The following is a 20,696-nucleotide window of genomic DNA, read 5'->3' as shown; positions in this document are numbered from 1 at the left end:
ATACATCCTGGACTCCACAGAGACACAATCCAAACTAAATGCTAAGTGGATTTATTCCTGTTGAGTCACAGCGACCTGTTGCAACCCTGGACGAGAAATTTGGTGTCATGAAAATTTCCCTGCAGCAGTTCAGAGGTCAGCCAGGCTTTACTCGCATGAGACGACCATTTTCTACGTCTGTTATGAGGAAATGATGTGTTTAATGACCCAGAGGGTTACGATACAACAAATCTGACTTTGTTTTGCTCATAAAAAGTTATTTTTTAATGTTAAATACAAGTTATTACATGGTAAAAATTAAATACAAGCATATTTTTTTATTGCACTATTACAATATAAATAACAGTAAAAGGCACATAGACTTATAATTTACTGCAGTTTAAGTGCTCGGCAGCCGCCTGACACATGGCAGACCTGAGAAATGATTCTCCGTATCACTGAGGCTTTATCTGGAAACGGTTCACAGCAGCCAAACAAACTCATCGAAGGCATTTAGAAAAAGAAGACGCTGCAGAGTGGATCAGTAATCGCTTACAACAAATACAAAGTGTTTCCACACATCCGAGTTAGTCTGAAATGCTGCTTTAGCACAAAGCCAAGACCCCTAGTGTGACATTTAATCCAGACGGTTCACGTCTCCCGTTACGTACGCGACCGTGCAGCGTTGAGTCCCTCAAGCAGCTGCGTCGCGTGCGCTCTTTGTTCTTTGGCACAAGTTTATTTTCAATGTTCCTTTCACGACTTGAGTCCAAGGCGTGCCATCATCTGCTCATAAATGGTCCACGCCATGGCAGCCATCATCGTCCTCCTCAGAGAGCGAGGAACCGCCCCTCTGAAGAAGCCCTGAAGTCCGTGCTCCTTAAAAAAAAAAAGAAGCCGACACAGACATCAGAACCGCTCTAAACATTTCCAAACAGGTTCTGAAAAGGAGGAGAATAGCTACCATGTAGATGTATCTGATGGCGTCCACCGTCCTCAGCTGTGGGTTTACTTGGACATGTGTTTTGACCACGTCGGCAGGCTGCGTGATCAGGGAGGCCAAAACGCCAGCGAGGATGCCACAGCTGAAGTTAGCCAGGGGGGCCGAAGGAGAGGCGCTGATTTCTTCACATAAAGAGGCTTCTTTAAGTCATTCAGACAAAAATGAAAATAACTCTCCCTGAACTAAAGACAACGCGCCGAGCTGACCTACCTTTAGGCAACGCGGCTTTGGTCTGGCTGTAAAACATGACGTAGATCCCAGAGAAAGGAACGTCTCTGAGGAGAGTCGCCATCAGGCCGGAGAACAGGGCAGCGGGACCCTCCGTCTGACACACACTACGCAGCGCGCCGCTTACGCTCACGTAGCTGTACCTACCACACTGCAATGGAGACACGCCAAAGTCACATGAGCCCCATTTAAACATGCTCAAATCTGAGGCAAAGATGACATTTATGAGGCAGAATTTATAGCTTGCTGGTTGCCCGGTCAGACATTTTCCAAACCGCTTAGTCTGATTAATGGTCGCGGGGAAGCTGGAATCTATCCCAGTAATCATTTGGCGAGAGGCAGGGTACGCCCTGGACAGGTCGCCAGTTCATCACAGGTCTACGCAGTGAGACACCACCATTCACAGGGGTATTAAACTCGGTCCTGAAAGGTCTCCCATGGATTTCTGCTTCACCTGAATCTTATGAAAAAGGATCTAAAAGCCTCTCAGGTTCTGCACAAAGACTGTTGGAGCAAGGACACATGGAAAACCTGCTGGACCTCTTAGAACAGAGTGAAATACCCCTGATATAAAGTTATTAAATACCCTAACAAGCATGTCTGTGGACGGTGGGAGGAAGTCATGTTACCCAGAGAGAATTTAGGCATACTACGGGCAGAACATGCAAACTCTACACTCTTTATTTAAATACAGTAATTTACTTCTGACATATGCAATGATAGTTTTGTTTATAAAGGGATATGTGGAATTTATCAAGATTTATTTTAATGTATTCTATAAAATATGTATAATATAAAATCATATTTTTAGTAGATACATAATTTATAATATATTAGATAGTATTTATGTAAATCTTCTATAAAATATAGCTGTTTTGTTTTCTTTTCCGATTTATCGCAACAGCAAACTTGTGTAATTACATTATGTTCAATTAAATCATATTTATTTATTTTCCAGTGAGTGAAAACATATTGGATGACCCACTAACACCCACTGAAGTGGCTTATTTACATAAATACCATCTTCATTCATGAATATGCAAGAACAAAAGCTTCTAAATAAGTCTCCACTATATGGCTGGTATGCATGAAAGGGTTAAAAAAAAAAACAGACTGCAAAGCACGATGACAGTTACAGTCAGCTCAGGAAACGGCAGAAACTGGTGAGAAACATGTTTTTTATATTTCCAGTGTGTGATTTACCACACCTGGAGAAGATCTATGGAGAATAACTGCTGACTTTTTCCTTCAACAACCATGAGAGCAAAACAGACGAAATCACCAGGAGTTACCTGGATCATGTGATTAGATAAAAGCGTGTCTCGTACTGCTTCATAAAAAGCAGACAGACCAGTAGTGGGCTGATTCTGGGGAAAAAAAATCTTTAAATATTTGTCACACTATGGCTTCCAAAGTGACGAGACACTGCGTACCTTGAACAAAGCGATTGGAAAATAGTTTAAATTTAGCTTACGCTAAGAAGATAATGCAAAGATCAAAAAATGCAAATTAGACCCAAAGCTTTGCTTTGTTATGATGGAGCAACAAGCAAAATGTATTAAATGATGAAAATAAAAAAAAAATTACCTACAACATCTGGACACTACTTACTTCAAAACGGGTTTTGATGACAGTAACTGGCAGCATCAAGACCCCCGCAACGGTTCGGGCCCCAGCTCCCAGCAGCACAGCCTGCACAGCCCCTGGGCTGCTGTCCTGGCAGTAGTGCTGCTTCAGAGAGTAGTAGGTGCTGAAGTAGATCCCCACGCCAGGGATGGTCCGAGCAAAAGACTAGAGGAGAGCACACATTCAGATCCGGTCTGATTCGGGACTATTTTCTCATCTCTTTGTTGCTTAAATAAAAGCTGTGCGTACCGGGGAAACACCTTTCCACAGTCCGAGCAGCCTCTCTGTCCGCACCACACCGAGGAGCACCGACACCATCCCCACTCTGCCTGAACTGCTGCGGAAACATCCAGATAAGCAACAAAGAGGAGATGAATGCCACTGTGTGGTACGACGTTTAACTGAGACATGTCGATAAAGTAGCAAAAGGTCAGGATCTGAGCACAACTCACCCAGGCTGCATGCTGTTCTGCAGCGTCTGCAGGCGAGTCTTCACCAGGTCGAGAGGCTGAAACAGCAGCGTGGAGCAGGTCCCGCTGAGAGAGCCGCACATGAAGGCTTTAATGGCCGGGTGGGCCTGATGGGGGGAGAGAAACGTTTCAGAAGCACTTCCACAACGTTCCATTTTGAATCTAAATGGTGCATCTTCCTGTTTGGCATTACGTCTGTCTCATAGGTCAGAAGTTACCATGGTGTTTAGTAGGGGTGGGAAAATCGAATAAATTTAAAAAAAAAAAAAAAAAAAAAAAAATCAGGATTTTTTGCTTCACATTTTTAAAATTTATTTTTTTTTGTTAATTTTTTTTTAAATAAATAAAAATCATAAATGTAGTCATTTTTATTGTTTTTATTTTTGCTTGTCTTCTTGGGCATTAAAGCAGGTCTAGCTAATGTGTTTTTTCATAATTGAAATCAAGAAAAAAAGACAAGCAAAAGAAAGTTTTGTACTTTTTTTTGTTTGTTTTTATTCTACAAAAATAAGCAATATCGAAGAATTGTGAGAATCGCAACTTAAATCTAATCAGCACCCCCCAAAAAAAATCAGAATCGAATCAGGACAAAAGCATAACGTCACTGCTCTAGTGTTCAGGAATCTGGGTTCAAAATGTAAAAATCTAAACCAATACGAGTAATTTAATTACTTAGAAAACACAGTTCCACATATATCTGCTGCTTAAACCAAAAGAGAAGGAGAAATCTAATCAATCACTGAAGAGAAAGTACATAATCTGAGAGTAAAACTCACAAGAGACAGCTCCATGATGAATATGACCAAAACCCCCCCAAAACCAGCTGTCCTCTCCTCTCAACACCACCTAAAGCAGAAGAAAGAGATGCTGCAGAGGTCTGGTCTGATTGAGGATCTGCTGTCTAGTGTCTAAATCAGCCAACATATGCAGCAGATTAAATATAAGTCACCTGACCAACACTGTGATTCCCATTTGCTACCAGCCAACACACACACACACACACACACACACACACACACACACACACACACACACACACACACACACACACACACACACACAGCTGTTCATTAACTAAAAGATCATCATGCAACAAATTAGGATGCATGCATGGCACGTTGTTCTCACATGTTAATGCATGTGTGTGCAATAGCATGCTTTTAAAATATGTCTTCAATAGTTGAATTTGACGCCATAAATAGAAACTATTTCTACATGAGAAACATGAATAGTATCATTTGTTACTCTTTAAAATCACTGTGTGTTAAAAGGGGTCAATGGAAGCTCAGAGGAACACATAGTGTCTAAAATTATCTAAGAAATCTTTTCATATTTTCTCAACCTGATTCCATGCATAAGTTAATAAATCCGACGTGTTCCTGAAACCTCTAGTTATGATGAAATTAAGGTTTTTGGGGGGAGTACCTCCTCTGACGCACCTTCTTCTGACTGAAGTGAAGTTTTCTCTCCCTCCAGTCTCCAAAACGATCAAATGAGAAACAACACCGCACAGGTTACGCTAGACTGTAAATCCGTCACACCGTCTTGAAAGTTGAAACTTGAAGGACACGCACTTTAAGAGCCTTTCACTACGACCTAAAAGCTGTGAGCTGGAGCTGCCTAGGAACCGGCCGGTTCCTGTTTAAGGGGGCATTGAGCGCAAGTCCCGCCCATGAGAAGAATGCTGACAGCTGATTGGTTGAACAGAATTCCGGCACAGTCACGTGGGAAGGATGTTCACAGTATAAAAGCGCTTCTGACTTAAGGCTACAGAAAATATCCTCGAATCACATACATATATACACATTATATATATATATATATATATATATATATATATATATATATACACACACATATATACATATATATATGTATATATGTGTGTTTTTGAGCTCAAGTTCTTTATTTCAGGTATGAAATGTAAATTAAACATTTTAATAATTGTAATTCTCAAGAGAAAGCTTCTAAAGAAGAAAAGGGATTTAGTACTGAGAAAAATTAAAACAAGCAAAATATCAAAGCATGTCTAATAGAAATACTTTTACTAAATGTGATACTGCTTCATTTTAGGATGAGTAAAAAAAAAAAAAAAAATTAAATATACATATACATATATATATATATATATATATATATATATGAAGGTATGGAGAATATTTCCAGCCTCTATGATTCAAGTAAATTACATTAAAACAAAAACCCATTTATAAATTATAAGTAAATTCCACATTTCAGCCACTTTCACCATCTGAAGCAATAAAAGAAAGACTGAATGATGACATATCTAAACTTCATACAGTGTATACAAAAGTATTTAATTAATTTATATGTATTTTTCAGAATATCCTAGCTAAGCATGTGTTTACTGTCATGATTACATGTGAAGAAAGAAACTACTGGAGAGAAAAATACAATGTTTTGCTCAAATAGCTGAAAATGTGTGCTGACCACCCTCTGCTGGTGATAAAACCGCATAAACCGCTGATTAAACCACTGAAGCATCATAACCTAAGCTTTAAACTCCTTCATGTCCCCCAACCAACATCCCTTTCGGTGTCAAAATAAAATGTGTGGGTATACCGGAAAACAAAAACAAAAAGAGGAGGAGCATGAAGCAGTTTAGAAAGCATCTTTATTTGCAATAATATCACACTTCACATGATTTCCATTCCAGAGCTGCAGACATTTGATTTTTGGATAGCCTTTGAGTGTGAAACATGTGATCCATTTAACTGTGAGCTGCTATTCTGAAGTAACAACACATTCCTCTCACTTTCCAGCAGTGTGAGCCAAAAGCTGACCCTGGGCACAGCCTGTGAGGGGTTAACACGTTCCTGCTACAAACAGCCTGCATTTCTACACAACTGTTCATCTGACTAATCATCTCTAAACCTGGCTACACACACGCTAACACACCGACTCTTCATGTGTATACCAAGCCCTAGAGGCCCGTCAGTTAAGTGTAAATAGGTTACAGTGGTTAAGAATGTCCCCATCTCATGTATTTGCCTTTGGTTCATGATCATCTCCTTCAATCTTCTCTCAACAAGCTGTGCCCTGAGAATACAGTGTGTGCTGTAAGAGAGAAAAAAATTTTAAAAAAGAACCCCAATCTTTATATTTTAGCCTGAACGTGACAAAAACACAGATAGCCATAAACATAGAAATCAATGCACATCCAGAAAAAGCCAACAACCTTGCCCAGTAGGTCTCAGCTGCAGTTAAGGCCTTTAGTGTGTGTGTGTGTGTGTGTGTGCACTTGCTAAATGAGCAAGTGCACGGTCAAGACTTCAAGGCTTTTTAACAACAACAAAGAAAAAACATGACTGCAGTGGTACATGTCATCTAGGCTGAAAAGTGTTTTCCATTTCAATGCAAAATGACGAAATCTCCCTCAGATCAAATACTTGCAGGATGTCAATCGGTCTTAAATTCATCACTTGAGGTTTGTCTTCAATTTTATCTTTCCACTTGAAATGCGTTTAAAAAAAAAACAACAAGCATAGTGACAAGTGCTAATTGCAGCTAAATTGAGAGAATACATGTCAGAAAACTGTATAAACCTTTATAAATTGAGGCGAGAGCATAATAAACACGAAGCACTTCCATTCTTAACCATTATAAAAAAAATGTCTGCATAAAATACACTTCTATAGACTGAGATATTACTTTGGTCCCCTTCCAGTAATAGTCTTCATTTCATTTATTTACGCATACTTTTTCATTTTTCTTCAATTAGAAAAATAGATCCTAAAATCAGGACTATTGTTAAGTGGAAAGTTTCCTTATAAAAATATCACTTTCATTTGTACTTTTCCCAGAGAACGAAAAAGAAGCAAAGGAAAAAAATTTGGCCCAACACAGGTGTGTGTGTGTATTTAAGTGTGTGTGTGTGTGTGTGTGCGTGTGTGTGTCAGTGTGGCGACTGTCCGAGTTTACTGGCTTCTGTGTGTGTAAATGTGTTAAATGCATAGATTGTCAGCGTTAAAGAGATCGGACAGGACTAAACTGGGAGGACTGAGCTGAACTTCTGCCTCTGGTCGCGGCAACGTTCGTGCTCCTCTCCGTTACAGTAATGGCTGTTCTCGTGTGTTTGGGTCTATCTATTTATGATGCCGTTCTACGGAGTCGAGCAGGACCGCTCATTCAGGCTTGGGCTCAGGGTTCTCGCTCTTGGGTTCGGCTTCCTCGTCGCTTTCGATGCCGCCACCGCTGCGGGGAACAGTGCGGCGCACCGTGAAGGGGAGGTCACCGCGCCTACAACAGGAAAGTCCATCATCAGCGTTATTGTGCTGAACTTGGTTTACATTTGAGCTAAAGCTAGAGGAACATCTGCATCCATCCACAACTGTGGATCCGGATCAACTTTCCCACCTGAGCTTGTTCTTGAGAGAGGTGACCTCACGGTTCATGGCGTCTGCCGACTCCGTGGCGTCCTCCAGCTCCCTCTGCAGCTTCCTCCGGTTGGCGTTGGCTCGCTGAGCCTCCTCCTCAGCCTCCTCCAGCTGACGCTTCAGCTGCTTTATACGAGAGTTGCACTTGTCCATCTGAATTTAATGACAAATAGACACGGGCTTTAACTCCGACACACCAGGTTGATGCATCTGAAGCGCTGCGGGGGAAATGATCAATCCTCGGCTTGAAAGGAGCCGCAGGACAAAGACGACTGACCTGGTCTTTGTACTGCTCCGTGTTGCGCCGCTCATCATCCACCTGCAGGATGACCTCCTTCAGTTTCTTCTCGGTGCGTCTGACAAGCTTGGTGGCAGTCTGCCTCTCCCTGAACGGACAGAAACGTAACTTAGACTGAAGCCTGATGGAGATTTAAACCTGGTGACTCTTCAGATGAAACTGATCCACCAAGTGTTTCCATGCTGCAACACACTTGACTCATATCAGACTTGATGAGCAGATGGGTGCAGAGCTTGTCATAGACTCTGCTGATTAGCCATTGATGCAGCAGGGAAACTCCTAACGCTTGCAGGACCGAAGCTGCCCACCTTTCACAGAGAAACAGTACAACAGTTCCTCTTCCACCATTAATTTCCAGCCTTTTCACAGCTGATTTCACAGTTCAGAGTTTAGATCTACGTTTTGCTTTAGCAGGACTGTGGTGTGAAAAACACCGGGTACAAGTCGCATTACCTACATGGGATATTCAAGAAGAGGAAGAAAAAAGTATTATTAGCTCTCTCCCTTCGCAAATTTAACAACCATAACTGATTATGAGGAAGAAAATCTACCTGTAGAAGAGTTTGTTAGCTAAACTTTCCATTTCTAAGTACAGCAAAGGCTCAACATCTCTACTCTAAGTCTTAAAATTTACCAACATTTTTAAACTTCAGGTGCTACAGTTCATCTGAATATGAAACAGGCAATAATTTCAACACCCAAATACACACCATGAAGCAGTTAGTTTCCATAAAACATCCCTTTTAAGCATTATTAACCAATTACACTTGAAATACTGTCAACAAAAACAGTTATAATGTGGAGAAATAAACGTTTAAATCACAACACGAAGCTGATTCAGTCACAAGTAGCGATTATCTGCTTTGTTGAAGCTACTTTCAAACCTTTTTAAAACCATTTCAGTCTAAATATAACCCAAAGTTCAGCTTCTATTTAATTAGATCTGATTTCTTAAGATGAATCTAAACCTTTGCTGAAAACATGTAAGAGGAGTTTCAGGGACAACTTGGTTTTTCTACGTCCAGATGGATCTGAGGCTCTTACTTGGTTTCCATGTCCAGCTGTTCCTCCAGCTGAGCGATCTTCGCCTCCAAGGCAGCCATGTTGGCCTTGTACTTGGACTTGACGGTCCCCTCCAGCTCCTGCAGCTTCAGTTTTAGCTCCTTGTTCTGACGCTCCAGCTGGGCACGAGCGCCCTCCACACGCTGAGAGGCACTGCGCTCCGCAGCCAGCTCCACGTTCATCTGGTCAGTCTGTTCAGAAATTAAATAAAATAAGAGCCACATTTCTGTGCTGAGCATTTAAATACAACATGGCAGTGTTTTTTTTAACTTCTCTATTCAATATAAAAACAAACTCAACCGCAGCGAGGCGCTGTCAGCTTGAGGGCCGCACGTCGCTCACCAACATTTAGGCTACGATCACACAACAGGCTGAAGTGACTTAAATCCGATGTTTTTGCCCCAATGCGACCTGGAACCGATCTTTTCTTAACAGTCTGAACGACACAGATCTTATATGTTCGAATGCGACCCAGGCCGCATTCAAGACACTTCGACTAGATGACTATCTATTAATAGGATGGGCTTTAAAAAAAAAAAAAAAGAAAGTGTGCCTTGGCTCAAAACAGGTTGAAAAACACTGCTCTAAACTAGACAGCAAGATGGATTACACACAGATGACTCATGGGGTCATTTGCTCAGAGTTGAGGAGCATCACACCGCGTGTACTTTATGAAATAAGTGTTGCAAATAAACAACATAACGAGGAACATTTCAGTCCTTCCAGGCATTTGTGACGTTTCAGTCGCAGCCATTAAAGCAAATCTTCACTCATTGGGCTCATTTTCATGATTCTGAGGCCATTGCGGACGTCTCTGTGTCTCACAGTGAGACCCCCCCCCCCCACACACACACACCTGCAGCATTGCTTTCTTCAGTCTGTCATTGATCAGCTCGGTGTTGCATTGCTCCTCTTCCAGCTCCTCCTCCAGCTGAGCAATACGAGCCTCTAGTCGCCTCCTCTCCTCTGCAGCCTGAGCGCTGAGAGCAGAACAAGATTTATTAACATCAGAACTGATCCGGTCTCCCTACTGAAGGCTGAGGGGAGAGAGGAGAGGAGAGGAGAGGAGGAGGGGGGTCTTACTTCTTGGTGGCCTGATTGTTGATCTCATCCTGCAGCTCGTCTCTCTCCTGCTGGGCTTGTCTCTTCACTCGCTCTGCAGCTGCCAGCTCCTGAATGCAGGCGTGTAAACAGGTGTAAGCGGGGAAACAGAGCAGCAGGTTGAAAAGAGAAGTTACTGCAAGCTGACCTCCTGCATCTGGATCATGTCCGCCTCCATGCCCTTCAGCTTCTTCTCCGTCTCTTTGCTCTGGGCCAGGATTTCCTCTCTGGACATGCGAGTGTCTTCCAGCTCCCGAACAAGATCCTTCATCTGAGCCTGGAAAGGAAAAAAGGAAAACTTAGCGGAACAGCAAACACTTTACAAAAACAATGTGCGAGGAGGACTGTTGTCGCTCTCACTTGGAGTTTCTTCAGCTGTTTAAGGGCCTCGTCGCGGTTCTTGTTGGCCATGTCGATGGCCGCCTCCAGCTCCTTCAGGTCCAGTTCCAGCTTCTTGCGTGCGGCCACGGCTGCAGAGCGCTGCTTCCTCTCATCCTCCAGCTCCATCTCCATCTCACGCACCTGAAGGACGCACATGCATTGATCGGAAGCTGCAACCTGAAGCGGTTTTCCAAAGTTTCCACGGTGATACGGACCTGCTTCACCAGCGCTCTCTTCTTCTCCTCGCCCATCTCATCCCGCCCTGCCAGGTCCCGCTCATACTGAGCCTTCATGGCCTGCATGTTGACCTCCAGACGCAGCTTGGCGTCCTCCGTGGCCTGCAGCTCGTCCTCCAGCTCCTCCAGCTGAGTCTTCATCTCCTCCAGCTGCTGCTCCATGGCACGTTTAGCCTTCTCCAGCTCGTGGACCTGCGCATCAGGAAAGTGTGGGAGATGAGCCGAGGCAGAGCGCACGCTAACAACAGAGTCACTGAGGAAATGTGAACCCACATTCTTGCCAACGTCATCCTTGGAGGACACCAGGTCCTCCATCTCGGCCCGCAGCAGCTTGTTGTTACGATCCAGTTCTTCCTTGATGTCCATCAGAGATTCCAGCTCGCGGGTTAAAGCCAGAGCCCGGGTCTCCTTCTCGCGGGCCTCGGCTTCGGCTCGGTCGCGTTCCTCGGCGTAGCGGGCCGAGATGTTCTTCTCCTCTGCCAGCATCTAAAAGTCAAAGCAGTCAAGTTTAAGATGAGAAGGAGAAACAATAAACCGGTAAAGGTCTTCATCTTTGATGCCAACCTGGTCAAACTTCTTCTGCTTCTTCTCCAAGTTCGAGTTAATCTGACGGAGGTGGTCCTGGTCGACCAGCAGGTCGTCCAGCTCCTGCTGGAGACGCGTCTTTGTTTTGTCCAACTTGTCGTAGGCGCCGCATTTCTCCTCCAGGCGCTGGTTGGTCGCCTCCAGGTCTCTCTGATATCTCTTCTTTCCCTCCTCAGCCGTCTCCAGACACCCAGCATCCTGCTCCATCTTCTTCTTCATTTCAGCCAGCTGTTTGGAAGCCAACATTGACGGCCGTCAGACGGATGCGAGACGAGGAGAATTAAAGAGGACGAAACGATCGGATCACGCCCGATGCATCTTACCTGAGCCTGAACGGTTTGAAACTGCTTCTCAACGTTCCTCTTGGCCTCCTCTTCTTCCTCCAGCTGTTCCCGCAGGTTGTTCTGGTCATCCTCCAGCTGGCGCAGACGTGTGCCCAGTGACAGTTTCTGGCGAGTCTCTTCCTGGAGTAGTTCCTGTTGTAAAAGACGCAGTTAGGTGGAGCAGAGCCGTGAGAAACTGCTGCAGGACGCAGGAAACTGGACGATACTTTCTGAGCAGCTGGAAGCTCTTTTTACACTCATCTACTAAACATGAAGCGTTATTTGTTTTCAATTCATTAAAACAAGCTCGTCTTTAACTCTCCAAACTACTTTTTATATGAACAATAGATATTTAACATCTAGAACAGTTGATCTCTGATTAAAACGTTCCTACATTTGGTAAAAAAAACAGATGTACCATCTGTTTTCATGCCACGTAAACCAGCAGCAGCCGGTGTGTCTCGGCTCTGAGGGGCCGTACCTGAACATCCTGCAGCTGTGACTCCACAGCCGAGCAGTCTTTGGCTGCTTTGATGGACTTGCCCTCCACCTCGCTCAGCAAGCCGTTTACATTATCCAGCTCCGCCTGAGGACAGAAACACAAATGGGATTAAAGTTGCTCTCAAGCATGAAAAGTTTCTTTTCTTTTTCCCCTCCTGTTATTTAATGATGAAAAGTAACATCTTTACCTGCACTTTAGTCAGTTTCTCCGCCAGCTCCAGCCGCTGGCGCTCGCTCTCCGAGTGTTTCAGCTGCAGCTCCTGGACCTGAGCTTCCGCTTTCTTCCGGCGATGTTCGGAATCTCCTTTCCCCTGCATCAGCGACTGGACCTCGATGCTCAGCTCGTTCCTCTCCGACTCCAGAGCCTGCTTGGCCTTCTCCATTGACACTTTGTGCTGCAGGGATTGTTACACAAAAACACTCAGCAAGTGTTTTTAAAGGAAACGTGACCAAATGAAATGAAAAGAAAAGAGAGGAAAACACACCCTCTTCGCCTGCTCCAGCTGCTCGTTGAGCTCGTCAAAAGCCTGACCATGTTTCTGTCTCATCTCAACAAGCTGCTGTTCGTGGACTTTGGCTTCTTCTTCCAGGGTCTTCTTGAGCTGCGCCACCTCCGTCTCACGTTTGGTCCTATAAGAGCAGAGCCATCATGAGCTTGCGAACAACTCAGTCATTACCCGGTGAGATGCACAGAAGCTTTGAGTCGCATCTCTACCTCAGTTCTTGCTGAGCAGCAGTGGAGTCCAAGGTGTCCTCCAGCTCCGTTTTGAGGGCCTCCAGCTCCTCTCCCAGGTCCCTGCGGAGCTTCTCAGCTTTGGTCCGGGCCTGTCTCTCCAGCTCCAAATCCTCCTGCAACTCAGACAGCTGAGCCTCCATCTCGCGGATCTTTTTCTGAGCCAGGTTCTTCTGTGCAGCCTCCTCCTCAATCCTAAAGGGAGGAACAGAAAATTAAGCAAGAGTAGGAGCAGACATCCGTTTCAGTAAGATGATGAAGCCATGCTTGGAGCTCAGAAACACCTGGCCAGAGCTGCCTGGAGCTCTTCTTCCTTCTTAGCTAGCTGTGCGCGGAGCTCTGCGATCTGAGCCTGCAGCTCAGCGATCTGGTCATGAATCTCGGTGAAGTCGCCCTCCAGTTTGCGTCGGTTCTTCTCCAGCTCCTGACGCTGCTTCTCCTCTCTGCGCAGGCGGTCTGACGGAATAAAGAAATATATCAAACAGCAGCAAAAAGCAATGGATGAAAGGAGATCTAACAGCGATTGGATTGTCCACACAAGTTACGCAACATGTCTGCACGCCGTCTTCCTACCCTCCAGGTCTGTGATCATGGCTTCATGTTTGGTCTTGAGTTTCTGCAAGCTCTTGGACTTCTCCTCCTCCTCTGCCAGGTTGGTGGTGAACTCGGAGATCCTCTCCTCCAGAAGCTTCTTCTCCTGCGGCCGCAAAAAATGAACATGTTTATCAAACCATTTCACACATTACTGTTGGAGCAGAAACAGTGAACCGGTGTTCATCACTGGTTCCAGTTCAGCTGGTTTGGTGTGCTGACACCAACACAAATCTACACTGTAGATTTTCATCTCAGTCTTCAACTTGAACCAATTCCCAGCCGAGCTTGACGTCAGTTTAATGTCCAGATATGATATTTAACCTCATTAGAATCAAGTTTTATTCGCCATAAACACAACTGGTCACAACAAGATCAACAACAGTCCCAGACAAGAAGAAGAAACAATAAAACACATACAAATATTAAAAAACTTTCCAGATCTTTTTTTTAATGAAAAAGAAAAACTGAAATTTAAAATTAGATGCAGCGAGTTGGGAAGGAGACATTTCATCATCATGCTGAAGTGCTTTTCCTTTTGATACTTTAATCTGGAAATTACAGATATTAAACTGTAAAATCAGCTGTTTTGCTGAATAGATTTCAGCTGATCAACAGTAAGTTGCTGTTTCAGTCGTCTCCATATATATCGACAGCATATAGATCTGCATCGCAGTGAAGGAAGCCACGCTGGCGTTTAGTCCTGCAGAATGGGGTCTGACATTATTCTGCCAAAAAAAGACCCAGACCTCCCTTCCTGCAAGAGAAAAACTTCTCTTTTCATACTTTGCATCTATGAGCTGATCCGCGTCGGGGACTCTGATGACAGATATTCTGCTTACATCTTTGGCAGATTCTCCTCAAATGAGCCGAAACACGACCACATCCTCCTACAGACATCATGTCCACTGTCCTTCTGAGACAAGTTCATGCTCACACCTCACTGGTGTTTCTGTTCTAAGCTGATAACATACAGAGAAAATGGATGTCCAAATCCTGAACCTACGTGATCACACGGATCATCTTCTGTCTTACAACAGTCTGTCAGCTCAAAGATCTTACTCAGCAGTGGAATCAGTGTTTTGCTCTTTGTGATACTTCCCAGTTTTCTGAAATTCTCATATTATTTTAATTCATTGCACATTTTATTTAATGTAATAGATTTTATATGAACCAGTCAGAAAGTCTAAAAACCTTTGGCACAACGTGGCAAACCACAACCTTGAGAAGGAGTCGGATGCTCCTTTTATACCCAATCATGACACCCTCATCTGTCTCCGATTAATCTTCTGGTTAATCTTTCATTTAATTCTACAAATATTTGCTCTTTCTTTGCCTCCCTCGTTTTTTTTATTTATTTATTATTCATATTTTATATTTACTTCTGACATCAATTTCAGATAAGTTGGTTCTTTGTTGCAAGATGGTTGAAAAACTGCTTTGGACTTTTGTTTATTAAAGATTCAGATGCTTTTTGCATGAATTATCCAAACTTTTCTGGATATGGGATCTGTGTGTAAAACCATGCAAACCATCATCCTAACCTTGTTTAGTTTGTTGTTCTGGTCGTCTAAAACCATGACTTCTTCTTCCACTTTCTTCATCTTTGCTTCCAAAGTGACCTTCTCCAGCTGCAGCTTCTGCCTGGCCGCCTCCTCTTCATCCAGCTGCTGCTCCAGGTCCTGAGTGCAGAATAAACAACAGGATTCTCAGCAAGGAAAATCAGATTCTCACACGTTTAAATCAATTTCATACAGATATTTAAATTCATTAATGGAGACAGAGGGATTTTTCTTCTACTTACTGAGATATTTTGCTGCATCTTTTTCTTTTCCACCATCAAATGGGAGGCGCGCTCTTCCTCCTCCTCTACGCGGGCCTCCAGATCATGGAGGATATCCTCCAGCTCCTGCTTCTTAGCAGCCAGACGAACTCTCATTTCCTCAGCCTCAGCGCAGAGCTCCGTTTCTGCCTGGAGCTGCTCCTGCAGGGCCATCTTCTCGGCATTCAGCTGTAAGAACAGTCAAAGTGTGATTGTCACAATCATCACCGGTTTATCTATCAACCCAACACCCCCCCTTCTTTTCTCATCAGTTTTACCTGGTGCTGTTTTTCCTCCATCTCACGCAGCTGCTGCTCGGCATACAAATGCTTCTCCTTGACTTTAGTTAGCTCCTCGTCCTTTGCCTGCATCTCCTCCTCCTGTCTGCTGACCTGAAGAAGAGGCTTCACCTGAGGAGGGAAAAGAGGAGAAAATAGAGTTGAAGGGAGAAAAACAAAAAGTACAGAAACTGTGTTGGTTGAGGTTTTGTAGGAGATCAAGGTTCACCTTAGTGAAGAGCCTCCACCACTGCCAGTTCCTGAGTTTAAGGTAAGCAGCGCAGTTCCTCTGGATCACCTTCATCGCAGTCAGCTGCTGCTGTCTCTTTGCAAAAGCTCTGAAGAAACAGTCCGACCGTTAAAATTACATTAAAAAAAAAAAAAAAAAAAAAAACTACAACTCTACATCTGAGTAATTATTGACTGGAATATGTTGCTCTGAGTTGTCACTCCACTGACAAGATGAAATACAGCAAAGGTTACAAATGAGACAGTTGTGATGCTCACTACAGCACAAGAGCAGGAAGTTTCAGGAGACATGGGGACCCTTTTTAAATACTTTCCATAAGACATGGGAGCAGGACTTCTAGTGCAGCTTTAGGTTTATATTAGTAAGTATTATTTCACAAGTCTTACGTTCATTTACTGGCTCATGCCTCCAAACTGACCAAGTAGGGAAACGGGTTCCAGGTACTTCATTTTCCTCTTTTTCTTCCATTTTATTATTATTATTATTTTTTTTTTTTTTTTTTTTTTTTTAATTAATTTTATTTTTTTTGTGTGCTGTTTTGTTAGGTCTCATTCAATCCTTACCCGTTCATTGTACTGTCCCTATGGTTCCTGCATCTGCCTACCTCCCGTAGGCCGGTGTAAATGTTTTGGAGTTTTTCTCTTTTTTTTTTGTGTATGCTTGTTAAGAAAATCTTAAGAAAAAAGATCTTGAATACAAATGAGACAGTTGTGAGGTCTTACTTGCGGGCCACGTAGCCTCTACACCAGGCCTGGAAGTTGATGATGATGTCTGTGATCTTCATGTCCCTCTCTTCCTCCAGATGAGCGAGGACTCCAGCTCTAAAGAAGACTTTACTCTGGCCGATGCGGTACAGGTTGGGATCCAGCTCCAGAGTTTTGATCTAACAGGAAAAGAAATTAACCAATCACTCAGTTCCAGCACAGAAAGGGTCAAATTACAGAGCCCAACTAGAAGTTTCAAGCATCCATACCATGAGCACGCAGGCCTGCTTTCCGTCCATGAAGCCCTTAGGGATGGCGTTGGGGGTGAGGATTTCATACCTGGGAAACAGATCATCATTCAGTCATTCATTTATAATTTTTATAATCTCTAAATCCAGGGGAACATGTCATCCTTCAGTACCTCTGCCTGAACTCCTGGAAGACGATTCGGTTGGGGAACCCCTGTCTGCAGATACGGATCCCCTCCAGAACACCGTTGCACCTCAGCTGGTCCAGGACCAGATGGGGGTCCAGTTTACCAGCCTGAAAACATACAAAAGCACATGTGATATAAAAAAAATCTTTCTTGGATGCATTTCATACACAAGTTTCTACCACGACTTCACAGTTTTTAGATTTGGTATCCACTTGTGTGTCCAACAGCATTTTATGCTCCAGTTTTCAGCACGTTAAACTCTCCTACAACTAAATTTAGTGCCTTGTTTTCTCTGAGCAGAACACAGCTTTAGATCTTAAGAACTGTACAAGACTTAAAAGAGATGTCAGTGTTTGATACCTTCTTCTCGTGGTTGGGGATGATGCAGCGAACAAAGTTAGGGTTCGTGTTCCTTAGCGTGGCCATGAGCTTGGACAGCTGCTCCTTGTAAAGCTGGCCCACCGTGCGGAACATCCCCTTCCTGGTCTTAAAGGCACCGGGCATCTCAGACATGCCGGACACCTTATCCAGACCCACGATGCGGTCCACTAGAGGAGGAGGGGATAAAGGAAAGAAAAACAGAGGGAAATAGAAAAGTCAAAACAGTTTTACATAAAAATATCAATATTTAGCAAACTCAAACCAAATGCATGTCACAAAGAACAATAAATATGGCCATTATCTCTGCACTTCCTCCTGGTAAAAACACACACCAGGTGAGGGGAGAGAGGAGGTGGCTCACAGAACCAAGACCAGTGAAACACCACACAAACACCAAGTGAATGCGAAGGAAAACGGTACATGGGGAGGGGCAAATAACAGGGCAGTTACAAGAAGCCAGTGAAGTGTGGAAAGATAAACGCGCCATCGTGAAATAAATACATATAAAATGCAGTGGGGGGGCGGGGGATCTGTCATCCGTTCACGCTGCAGGTTTGTTGTACCCAGTGAAAACTATGTGCAATGACTGACTGGAACATGTATGTGTGTCAAGAAGGTGACAAACTTTGGTTGCAGTGACAAAACCAAACCAAACCCATGCAGTAAATACCCATTGCTGCATTGTTGCAGTACCCATGACCAACACCAGGGGTCCCCAAACAACACTAACACAGAGGGAGAAAAAGAGAGTTCAATGGAAGAGCAACAAGTGGAAAAATGGCCAGAAGATTCTTACTGCATACAGAAACAGCTTGTACAATTAATAAGCATATTTAGGCAAATAAAACTGGGGGGAAAAACAAAAGGATGAAGACATAATGAAGAGTGGAGGCTTCTGGGTGGAAATAAGACTTGTTTAGACATGACGAAGCAGGAAAAGAGAAAATAAGTGAATGAAAAAGAAGCCTTTTCACCTGAATCTGAGTGTAGAATAGGAAAGCGCTGATAAAAATAGGCTCTCTGACAATTCTGTACCTCTGAGAGGCAGTAAAAGGAAAAGAGTGAGAAGAAATGGGGCCATACAGAGGGGAAAAATGGAAAACCAGACCAGTGGGATTTGAAAAACAAAAAAGGTAAAAACAAAAAGGTCCACAAACCAGACAGCAAAAGAGAGAAAAAGCACGATGAACAAGAAGCCAACATGAAATATATTCCTGCATCAATCATTTCCCCACAATGATGCAACATCTGCTGCAACTCACCGTCTTTCCAGAGCTCAGACACAAACTTGTCAGTGGACTGGTTGAGGAGAGTGGCCACGTTATCGTTCAGAGGGTCCATGTTCTTCATCAGCCACTCATCTGCTTTGTAGTCCACCTAACAGGCAACAAAAAAGTGTTATTTAGGAACAACTGAGCGACTAAGAAATGCACGATATTCATGTCTGCATGTTCACCTTGCCGGCGTAATGAATGATGCAGAAATCTGCTTCATCCTTCAGTTTCTTGGGCTTGAAAAACTTGGGGTGTGTGCCCTGCTCCTGGAGAACCTTCTCCACAAAGCTCTTGTCTGTAGCTTTGGGAAACCAGCACTCCTCATCCAGCAGCGCCAGGATACCAGGAGGACTGGCCTAGACACACGACAGAGGAGACGCCGATGCGTGAACACACACGGAACATCTGCGCGGCATCACTTGAAGGAAATTAAACTCACTGGTTTCTCGATGAGGTCGATGCAGGGCTGCAGGTCCAGGCCGAAGTCGATGAAGCTCCACTCGATGCCCTCCCTCTGGTACTCCTCTTGCTCCAGGATGAACATGGTGTGGTTGAAGAGCTGCTGCAGCTTCTCGTTGGTGTAGTTGATGCAAAGCTGCTCAAATGAGTTGAGCTAAAAAGACAAGAGGAAAATGCTTTTCAGTAAGAACATATTTACTTTGCAGGAACGGTCTTGCTCTAGGGCAGGGGTGTCAAACTACAGTCCTTGAGGGCCAGTATCCGGCAGGTTTTTGTTGTTTCCTTCGACCAACACAGCCGATTCAATTCAAATGGATCCAGCAGCTTCTTGTCAACATATTTATGGATTTCGGTCAGGTGTGTTGGAGCATGGAGACAACAAAAACCTGCTGGATACTGGCCCTCGAGGACTGGAGTTTGACACCCCTGCTCTAGGGTTTTCCTCAAACTTACCTCAAAGATCTCAAATCCGGCGATGTCCAGGATGCCGATGAAGGAGGCTCCCTGGCGCTTGGTCTTGTCCAGGGCTTTGTTGATCCTCATGACGAGCCAGCGGAACATCCTTTCGTATGTGGCCTTGGCCAGGGCTTCCACTGCAAACTCAGCCTGCTCCTGGGTCTGAGCCTTCTGGACGTAGTCTCTGCCCACTTTGATGCGGGGTGAGAGGATGGCCCTGGTGAAGTCTGTGACGTTCATTCCCATGAGGTGGCACACCTTCTGAGCAGCTGTTGTGGAGCAAAGCAAGGGGAAAAAAACAAAAACAAAAAACAAACATGTTAGAGTTGAGAAGTCAGTAAAAGAAAACGATGACATGAATGAGCTGAAGACGCTCCGACTCACCAGTGTTGTCAGGCATGGAAGCCTGATCCGTGTGGCGCTCCTTCTTGAAGTTCATGTTTCCAAGCTGCAGAACTGACGCCACCACCTTCAACATGCCTGAACGACAACAAATGTTGGGTGTTGAGGTATCAACATACACAGCCACACAGGTTCAATTACAGCAGAAACGAAAGCAGTCCTTAATTACCGATCTGCTCGTCCTCTGGAATACTCATGATCCTCATGGCCTCCAGGGTCTCTTGAAACAGATCCTTGTCCTGCTGCCCTGGAATTGTGACGTTCCCGTTGGAAAGGAATCGGTAGTTGTTGTAATTTTCCAGGAGGAGATCACCTGAACAAAAACAGCCGAGGAGATTAAAACTTTGGTAGTGCACAGGTAACTGACTACTAAGGCTGAGCGATTAATCAAATTTTAATCTCAATTACGATCTGGGTTTTCAACGACTATAAAAATAAAACTGTGCGATTATTTTCCTCCCCTGCTGTCTTCAGCTGCTAATCAAGCGTCTCTGGCGTTGCAGCGCTGTGCTGTAAACTCCTCCCACAGCCGCTTTGGTTTCATTCAGACACTGTTGCCAACTTGGCGACTTTCTCGCTGAATCTGGCGACTTTTTTTTTTTTGTTAAAAGCAACATATCTAGCAACTTTTACTAGAGTTATTAGAGACTTTTCTGGTGTTTTGGCGACTGACTTGAAGGCACATATTGTTCTGCAGTTACTGTAAAGAAGGAGCAGCGG

At 44.0% G+C, this 20,696-nt stretch overlaps 2 protein-coding genes across 5 annotated transcripts in view; both read right to left on the bottom strand.

Annotated features, from left to right (window-relative positions):
• Positions 1–311: 311 nt before the first annotated feature.
• Positions 312–4,888, bottom strand: slc25a38a (solute carrier family 25 member 38a). 3 transcript variants are annotated; one of them, XM_079252376.1, is made up of 8 exons: positions 4,732–4,888; positions 4,083–4,152; positions 3,289–3,413; positions 3,086–3,173; positions 2,822–3,001; positions 1,193–1,361; positions 944–1,104; positions 312–858 (listed from the first exon to the last, which is right to left on the bottom strand). In XM_079252376.1, exons 2-8 carry the CDS (start codon positions 4,095–4,097, stop codon positions 736–738), a joined length of 861 nt encoding a protein of 286 aa, XP_079108502.1. In that variant the 5' UTR covers positions 4,098–4,152; positions 4,732–4,888; the 3' UTR covers positions 312–735. The 3 variants fall into 3 exon arrangements, with proteins under 3 accessions (XP_079108502.1, XP_079108504.1, XP_079108503.1); XM_079252378.1 differs by having other exon boundaries at positions 3,086–3,170; XM_079252377.1 differs by having other exon boundaries at positions 4,746–4,843.
• A 1,035-nt stretch (positions 4,889–5,923) lies between these two features.
• Positions 5,924–20,696, bottom strand: part of LOC306765464 (myosin-9-like) — a 37,300-nt gene continuing 22,527 nt past the window's right edge. For both annotated transcript variants that reach the window (XM_079252926.1, XM_079252927.1), the window contains 32 exons: positions 20,146–20,289; positions 19,959–20,054; positions 19,572–19,843; positions 19,099–19,272; positions 18,842–19,015; positions 18,648–18,762; positions 17,365–17,552; positions 16,990–17,111; positions 16,838–16,907; positions 16,587–16,747; positions 15,844–15,952; positions 15,615–15,746; positions 15,319–15,525; positions 15,059–15,196; positions 13,497–13,620; positions 13,208–13,379; positions 12,906–13,118; positions 12,676–12,820; positions 12,379–12,585; positions 12,171–12,275; positions 11,690–11,842; positions 11,346–11,594; positions 11,055–11,267; positions 10,761–10,973; positions 10,525–10,686; positions 10,313–10,441; positions 10,147–10,235; positions 9,920–10,043; positions 9,046–9,254; positions 7,981–8,089; positions 7,684–7,856; positions 5,924–7,566 (listed from right to left, as the gene is read on the bottom strand). In XM_079252926.1, coding sequence (XP_079109052.1) covers positions 7,452–7,566; positions 7,684–7,856; positions 7,981–8,089; positions 9,046–9,254; positions 9,920–10,043; positions 10,147–10,235; positions 10,313–10,441; positions 10,525–10,686; positions 10,761–10,973; positions 11,055–11,267; positions 11,346–11,594; positions 11,690–11,842; positions 12,171–12,275; positions 12,379–12,585; positions 12,676–12,820; positions 12,906–13,118; positions 13,208–13,379; positions 13,497–13,620; positions 15,059–15,196; positions 15,319–15,525; positions 15,615–15,746; positions 15,844–15,952; positions 16,587–16,747; positions 16,838–16,907; positions 16,990–17,111; positions 17,365–17,552; positions 18,648–18,762; positions 18,842–19,015; positions 19,099–19,272; positions 19,572–19,843; positions 19,959–20,054; positions 20,146–20,289 — 5,006 coding nt within the window. In that variant the 3' untranslated portion in view covers positions 5,924–7,451. The remainder of the gene's footprint in view (positions 7,567–7,683; positions 7,857–7,980; positions 8,090–9,045; positions 9,255–9,919; positions 10,044–10,146; positions 10,236–10,312; positions 10,442–10,524; positions 10,687–10,760; positions 10,974–11,054; positions 11,268–11,345; positions 11,595–11,689; positions 11,843–12,170; positions 12,276–12,378; positions 12,586–12,675; positions 12,821–12,905; positions 13,119–13,207; positions 13,380–13,496; positions 13,621–15,058; positions 15,197–15,318; positions 15,526–15,614; positions 15,747–15,843; positions 15,953–16,586; positions 16,748–16,837; positions 16,908–16,989; positions 17,112–17,364; positions 17,553–18,647; positions 18,763–18,841; positions 19,016–19,098; positions 19,273–19,571; positions 19,844–19,958; positions 20,055–20,145; positions 20,290–20,696) is intronic.

The sequence above is a fragment of the Telmatherina bonti genome (assembly GCF_933228915.1).
Source record: "Telmatherina bonti genome assembly, chromosome: 14".
NCBI lineage: Eukaryota > Metazoa > Chordata > Actinopteri > Atheriniformes > Telmatherinidae > Telmatherina > Telmatherina bonti.
The sequence above is the reverse complement of the archived record's forward strand: the minus strand, read 5'-3'. Positions and strand labels throughout refer to the sequence as shown.